Below are 8254 nucleotides of genomic sequence, written 5' to 3' on the forward strand. Positions count from 1 at the left end.
GATCATGATCTGCCGATTGCCGATCACTGCCGATCACAGAATGGCAGGGGAATGGGAATCTTTTATCTATAATCTAGCAGAGTTTGCACCATTTGTAGAAATAAAACTAACTCTAAATTAACTATATTGAAAAAAAAAAAACTGTAGAAATAGGCTACAGTCAAGATCTTGAAGAACCACCAAGTGTTTATTTTAGAAAATGAGAACTTAAGGCTACTGTAGGCCATCTTTCCCAAATAAGGCAGAGTAACTTAAAATTATTCGTGGATCAAGGCAGCTTAGCAGGCGACGGAACATTTTATCCTCCACAACGGATAGAGGTTGTTCGTCGAGGCAAATGAGTTCCATAATTCTGAACCTGATGTCTTTCCACCTCGTACTATCCCTGCTGTATGGTTCACGTCGTTTAAATGCATCACTCACAGTCGGCTGGTTGAGGGATGGGGATGTTGTTGGCTTCGGCTGGTTTAGTTTCTCATACTCGGCATATTCAGTTGTATGGCGTGTTCTAAGATGCCTAATCATGTTAGTGGTGTTAAAATACCGTTGCTTGCTTCCACCTCGAGGGATTTCATCACGAAATACATTGCAAACGGCTAACTTTACGTCTTTATCGGACACTTTGAAAAACTTCCAGATGGGAGAACTCATGTTGCCGCTGGTAATCTCCGCTCTGCTGCTGTTTACCTGTGTGCCGTGCATGCACGTGTGAAAAAGTCGCGCAAGTAATTTACGTCAAGTGATCAGCTTTTTTGATCGGCGCTTTTGGGGTTCGCCGATCAAGCTATTTTTAGCCAATATCGGCCAATCATGATCGGTGGCCGATCAAACGGAGCATCACTAAATCCCACAAACTGAAACATTTCATAAGAATTCTAGCTTGAATGTTCACTTCACCTGCATGATGCCAACAATGAGGAAGTCTGAGTAATAAGAGAGCTTTGAGTCAGCAAGTGTGCAGCGCCCCTGGAGCAACTGAAAAAAAGGCTCTCAAATAGCATAACATGGAAGCCAGGCAAGGGCCATCCGACTTACAGTAACAAGACAGGAAGCACCAGGTGGCACCTAATCTCTCAAGGACCAAGTAGTTCTGGATTGGGCCTATAATCAATGCTCACAGAAGGAAAATTCTAGGGCAGTGCAATATAAGCCAGCCGGCCTCATCACGAACTGAGCACTGCAGATTGCCCATTGGAAGTCAGAAGAATCCATCTCACACTGTCTCTGACAAACAGAAACAAAAATACAAGCTGAATCACTTACCTCTAATCTTAAGAGTGGCATTCCACCAATGACTAATCTAGCCGCGTCAGATCCACAAGGAATCTTAATCTGGGTGAGGGATATGCAGAGGGTTTTTTGGCATGAGCGAGATGTTTCCAAGATCAGGAGCCCAAAAGGCACATTATGGTGTTGCTGAAGGTCTGAATAAAATTACAGCAGGTGAATTAGGCTTCAGATCAAACGTCCCATGAAGTGCTTACAATTTTCAAGTACGTAGTGTCCATTAAAAAAAAATGTCTCTCTCCATGTCCACCCCAAGTAAGTTATCTACAGCCCACACTGTTGTTACCAAAAATGTACAAAAACACACCAGTTGCCAAATTTGTCATTCTGGTCAAATCAAACCAGATGAAAGCTACCTTCCAGAGTGGATGCATAACACACAAATTGTATGGCCAACACATCCCAATCGAAAAAGTGCTTACTGCAGGAGCGAGTGCACACTTAAATCTCCTACAATACCTTGTAAAAAAAAAAAATCAGAACTTGCTTAACCCCAAGCGAAAAAATTTATTCTAATAACAGAAACTTTGATGAATTACCCATCTCCTCACATCTTTTAGGGTTTCTGGAAAACAATTAAAAAACAGTCCATTTCCATCAGGAGAAGTGCCTTTAAGATTTCAGCCATAGCTTGCAAACAACTAAAAAGTCAATGAAAACTACAATATGGGTACAAGACAAAAATGTTGAAACTGGAATGTCTGGTCAGCCCATTTCAGTTCCCAACTGGAATTCCACTGTAGCACAATCAGTGGAGATTAGACAACATTTTAGTAAGTGTAGATAGAGGAGGACAGATCTCCGGAAGCCATTCATTCATTGGATCTTTTGAGTGATCAATTCATAAAGGAGAAGCAGCCACAATGTGCAGTCATAACCCTGTTGATGAAATAGTGAAGATCATTTGCCCGCTTGGTTTCAAAGAACAACTGGAATAAGGTCCAGGACTGAGCTCAGAAGGAAAAAACTCTGAGCATTCCAGGAGATCCGATGGGGAAACTTTAAATCTCTATTGTGGCATTAAAATGTCAACACCAGTTCAAACAGACAAGTTTTTTTTTTTGCAGGGGGTGGGGTGGATTTCAAAACTCCAGTAACGTACTGCCTATGACATAATGAAGAAAATCCCATTTCATACAGTGTATGAAGTTTCCCTCTATCTAGCCCTGGCAGAAGAACTTCTAATTAGACCATCCAGTGATGTTAACTGGGAGATGGTTCAGTGAAGGAGCATTAGAAAACAGAACGGAAAAAAAATTAAATAAAAAGATCAAGAACTGCATTTTTTTAAGACATCGATATAGCAGCTAATATCACATTTTAACTTCAATGGAATACCAAGTACTAACCATGCAATAAAATGGGTCTGTGGTGTAAATATCATACCCAGAAAAATTCCTGGAGAAGCCACAATTAGAACCATTTCAGGTTGGCACAGTGATTTCAGCACGGAGTCCATGGGCAAGGCCCTTAATCCCATTTGCTCCTGGGACTCTGCCTGGGACCCTGCTTTCTTGACTTTGTCGCTTTGGTTAAAACCATCAGTGACATAAAATTTTTTAAAATTAAATATGCATTCTTCATTTCACCCAAGTCATAGCAATTCTGTACTCTTAGGTCTCTGATCATTCTGTAAGACTCTGATCCATTGTTTACCTCCAAATCATTCCTCAGCCATTTTAGGTCATCTTAAAATAGATTAGCACTTCCAGATATCTGATATCTTCTGTGGCTAAAGATCTATTGTCTCCATGACCCTGGCAAGGCAACATGCACAGCTGCCAAGACGCCTCTCAGATTGGGACCTATTGTAACGGTCCTCTAGAGCTCAATATGCCATTCATTCATTGAGGTCTATGCACACTTACTTGCACTGAAAATACTCATGGGAGATCTTGGCAGCAGGTGCTCTGGGGGAGGGGTCTCTGTTTCTGTTACTCTTGTGGTTGGATAGATAAGACACCAGGGTGGTTTCAGGCAAACAGATGAACATTAAAATAAAATTCAGGCTAACTGCGCAGTGACCTAACTATGGAGGAAATCACAGTGACAAGAGCTACGAATCTCCTAGGTATGTGTCCTGCAGCAGTAATCTTTGCATTTTTATGTTTAGCTGCCTGCCTATGAAAGGCTGCAGCACTGCTGTCTAGTGAGATAAGATGACTTCTCTCAGGCGCATGCCACAAACACATCCATTGCCCAGGACATCAGCTGCTCCAGAGGACCCTCTCTAAGACGGTCGTTACAGTCGGCTTAATCCAAAAAGCATTCTGACTGAATCAAGCGGCATGTAGGCCTGTCACGATAAAATTTTGCTGGACAATAAATTGTCCCAGGAATTATTGCGATAAACAATAATATTGCCGTTGTAAGACCATTTTCAAATGATGTAATAATGGCATAATAATGCAAGTACTCCCTTTCAATGATCAATAAACTTTAATTTGTAAAGAACATTTAACACTGGGACTGGAAGACATTAATATCCAAAAGAAACAAAACAGCCAAAAACGATAAATAAAATGGATTATGAAGTCTATGTAAACAAAATCACCCTTAAAATAAACATTAGGCTCAAACAGGGAAAAACAGGAAAATCTGCCAGTTAGAACATTTGTAAACAACAAAACACCCCATATGAATAAAAGCAGGTGCATCAACAGGCCATATTCAAATCCATAGCTAATTTAGTCTGGCAAATTCCGAGCAAGAAAAATAATTTATTGCGTATAATCATATTAATATAATTTATTGCCACATTTTACTTTACCGTTTATAGTGAACACGTCTGCCTGGGCGAAATTGATAATTATAATCCGATGACTATCATAATCGATTTTTTCCTTCTTCATGTTTCAGTCTAACACCAGCTACAAAGTTGAACGAATAAGACTCTCCTTCGTATCCGTGGATGTAAGACAAGGCAAACATCTTAAAGCCCTTCTCTAATTTACTCGTTGGTACTTTGGAGAAGGATTTGGGCAAGTCCTGTAAACGGCACGTCATTTTTCACAGACCGAAAATGAGCGAGCCGCATTTCCATGAATGCAGAAGCTAAAGTGCAAAGAGCCCACAGATACGAGAATTCACGCATTATTAGTGATCTGTCGTTCGCGAACAAGATGGCTCTTTGAGCAGACTCTTTTTAATGAACGATGGGACCCAGCTCCTGTTCAAGAGCCGTTTTATTAATGTTTAATAGAATTGTCCAGGTTTTTGAGCTGCCTAAACATTAAGGACGACAGTGGCCGGAACACGTTGTCTTCCGAAAAAGCCCGCCCACGAAACGGCGTCATATTTTTAACAAGCTCAAATCAGGCCACGCTAATCAGCATCAGGTTAAACGAAGAGAGGGGCGGGTTTTTTTTAAAAAGAGCCGTTTAGGAGCCGAAAGAGCCTACTCTTCTTGGCGAGCGGAGCCAAATGAGCCGGTTTGCTAAAGACAGCTAATATTCCCATTTGGTATAGAGAAACAAAAGGAAAACAAACAAGCATGCAAATGAAAATTATCGCAGCCGGAAAAATGATCGACCTCATTTTAATTATCGTGCAATTAAGTGATTTATCGTTTATTGCGACAGGCCTAGTGGCATGATGTCAAAATTATAAAAGGGAAGAAGAGTTAACTAGATTCATTTTGTCTAGAAACCAGGAGGAAAAATAGTTCTACAAATGTATCCTTCAGTATAACTACATCAGTACCAGCCACTGCTCAAAGACAGTGGTTTTAAACGTAAGAAAGACCAGCAAAGCATTCGTGCTCAGGGCATACAAGGACATACCACTTCACAACAAACAGAGCATCCTGCATGCCATTGGATCATTGTCACACACCACCCAGGGAACTTAAGCAAAGGCACAGCAATGACACCCCCCATCACAAAACACTGTCATGAAACCATGAGGGAAAACAGGAAGTCTGATCACTACATCTTCCTATGACACCTCTCATTTTAATATGCAAGAGTTTATCAAGAAGCCGAGAAACAGCAATAACAGCTATTTCTTCTCTTTTTGCCTACCCCATCTTGCTCTACATAAGACAGACATACAAGTGAGAGCAAGCTTGTGGATTGACAGCACAGGGTCAGCCAGTGTGTAGGATCTCCGAAGCTGGGGATCAAGAGCCTTGCTCAAGAACCCACAAACATACGATAATTCTGCAAAGGCCAGGGCTCAAATGGACAACCTTCTACCATACGTCTAACGTATTTGTTGGCTAACTGCTTATAGATAAACGGCTAATGTTAAGGTGTGCGCCGGCCAAGTTAACATTTTTGAGTCATTAATAGCTCAGTGTGCTGGAACAAGAACTTTACTGACCTCGCGGAATTTCTCATGAAGACTGGGATGTCGGTCTTTAAGATACTTCGCCAGGTTTGACGTGCTACTTAACTTCGTCGCCACAACTTTGTAGCAATGTTTGCACAGAGGCTTATCGACATCCTTAGCCTTTCCATGTTCGTCTGCAAAATACTTCCAAACGGCACTTTTGCGTTTTTCTGTTCTTACTAAACCAGCTTGCGAAGTGCCTTCAACTGCAGCATATGCCATGTTCGGCCAACTCTGTATGTGTGTCAACCAGCGCGCATGCGTTCAGCGGCTATTGAGAGTGAGTTTTTTTAATATCGATTAGTAAATCGTCCAGTTTCAAATCCTCTTCGGATTTCATTCAATTAACATGTAACATTAATCTGTACTGTGCATAACATTTTTAAGCATAGAACAGTATGTTAAATTGATCTTCACGTAGGTGTAAAATCATGATATTATTTCTGCCCAAGTACATTAGCTTAGCCACTAATGACCACTGATATGCAGCTAAACCAATAAACCCATGTATTTGTTGACTCAGGCGCTATCATACCATGTTTAACACTAACTACTACTACTGTAATAATATTACAGCGAAAATATCAATGCGGTAGAATGACAATCAAAATCTGTAAAATAAGCAAATAAATTAAAAAAAAATACATAATATTACTTAGTGCATGTGTTGTCAGAGTGCATTAACTAAAGTATTACAACAATATCGCTGCAAAAATACAATTGCAGTAAGACTGATATCCCAAAACTGTAAAGAAACACCATTACTCCATGTGATGTCAGATTTCATTAAAGTACAGCAATAATATTACCGGAAAAAAATACTTAAGACTAGCAGTCCAAATCCGGAAAGGAACACCATTACTCCATGTGATGTCAAATTTCATTAGAGTACTGTAACAATGTTACTGGGGGGAAAAAAGACTGCATAAAGACTAACAAGCCAAATATTTCAAGAAGAAACACTATTACTCCAAGACAGACCAGTTTTCATTAAGAATATCGCCGTGACATCAGTCTAAATGGAAGGAACGTTTAATAAGTCAGTCTAAGACCCGGGCGCCAAAGGTCAGTCATGTAAACACCGGCAAGTCGCCCAAAGAAGTGCTCCGTCAACATGAACTCCTCATATTAAAAATGACACCAATGAAAGTGCGGGGTACTTAACGAAAACAGCCGGTCACACAAAACACCTCAGACACCAGCTACCCTCCAGAGTAAAAACAAATGCCGGGCCGTCGTCTGCTGCCCGAGCCCGGTCGCGTCACCCGCAACGGCCCCCCGCTACCACCGCAGGCGAGTCGCTCACCTTGAGGGCAAAGCGCCCGTCGTCCTTCTTCCGGAAAACCTCCACCACCTTGCCATTGATGCCGGAGCCCAGGACTTGGTTGGTGATTTGGTAATCCTGGGTAATGGCGTTTGTCTTGTAGGGCACCGTGGGCTTGACGCTGCATTGGACAAACTGTGCCGGGTTCTGCGGACCCTGCGGCGGCTGCTGGCTTGGAAACACCGGCTCAGTCTGCGCATCGGACAGCATCCCGAACGATGCCGCGGAGCCTCTTGAGGGCTTAAGTCGTTCCGTTACGTTGAAGCCGGCCGAGAAGCGGCTGTGCCGTAGGTAAGCTAGTAGCCGTCTTGCCGGCGGGACGGTCTGTTACCCACACTGCTCTAACGCCGGGCAGAAGCGGCTAACCGAAATTTATTTCTTTAAAATCCGAGCTCCCTTTCTGCCGGCTGACACCTAATGTCCATTTCAGCTGTCAACTCTGAGACTCCAGTCGGGGAAAAGTAGATATCTTTTGCCGCGGGCCGCCGGTTCTTCCAGGGTTATGAGAAAGCGGCGACTTCCCGGTGCTTTATTCACGTGAACAGAGGCGACCGCACTTTTAAAATTGTGAACGGGACAGAGACCGACAGAGACGCGCGAGAACCGACTCACGCTGCAGCTTTCATACAAGTCGGCGTCCGCTTTTGTGGTGACGTCATGTGGTTAGTAACCATGCCCGTGCATCTTAAAGGGGAATGACTATGGCATATCCAGAGACGGCGGTGTTCATCATTCGCTTTTTGTATCCATCTATCCATGTTCAAGCCACTAATCCTGACCCAAGCAACACAGGATCCAAAGCTGGGGAGGCTTGTCCATCTCGAGGCAAATACTCCGACACAAATCAATACAGCAGGGGTAATTCAGAGAGGCCGATTTGCCTAACCGCATATATATTATATTATTATATTATATTATATTATATTATATTATATTATATTATATTATATTATATTATATATTATATTATATTATATTATATTTGGACTGCAAGAGGGAACGCATTCTACACAGGCCTATAAAAACGGCAAGGATGAAATGATTATGGATTATGATTGGTTCGGAAAGTGCATGCAGAGCTCACGCAAAAGCAGCAGAGAACCACTAAATTTTCAGTTTCACTAAATTCTCAATTGACGGGTATGCGTCCGTATAAAACATACATTTTTTCACTCTAGCCTGGCTCTTCCCTATTTCTTATTGATGAAGGGATTCTTCCCTGCTTTATGAATTGTCCTATAGTGCACTTCACAGAACTTCATATTTCCCATTCTCTTCGAAGGTCACGTTAGGTCATCCTCCGATTTATGA

General features: G+C 42.0%; 1 protein-coding gene across 1 annotated transcript in view; it reads right to left on the reverse strand.

Moving 5' to 3' along the window:
- Positions 1 to 7606, reverse strand: part of mapkapk2a (MAPK activated protein kinase 2a) — a 58953-nt gene extending 51347 nt beyond the window's left edge. The window contains exon 1 of the mRNA XM_049004301.1: positions 6926 to 7606. Within this exon, the coding sequence (XP_048860258.1) occupies positions 6926 to 7153 (228 nt within the window). The 5' untranslated portion in view covers positions 7154 to 7606. The remainder of the gene's footprint in view (positions 1 to 6925) is intronic.
- Positions 7607 to 8254: the final 648 nt, after the last annotated feature.

Source organism: Brienomyrus brachyistius, unplaced genomic scaffold, assembly GCF_023856365.1.
Source record: "Brienomyrus brachyistius isolate T26 unplaced genomic scaffold, BBRACH_0.4 scaffold100, whole genome shotgun sequence".
Lineage (NCBI taxonomy): Eukaryota > Metazoa > Chordata > Actinopteri > Osteoglossiformes > Mormyridae > Brienomyrus > Brienomyrus brachyistius.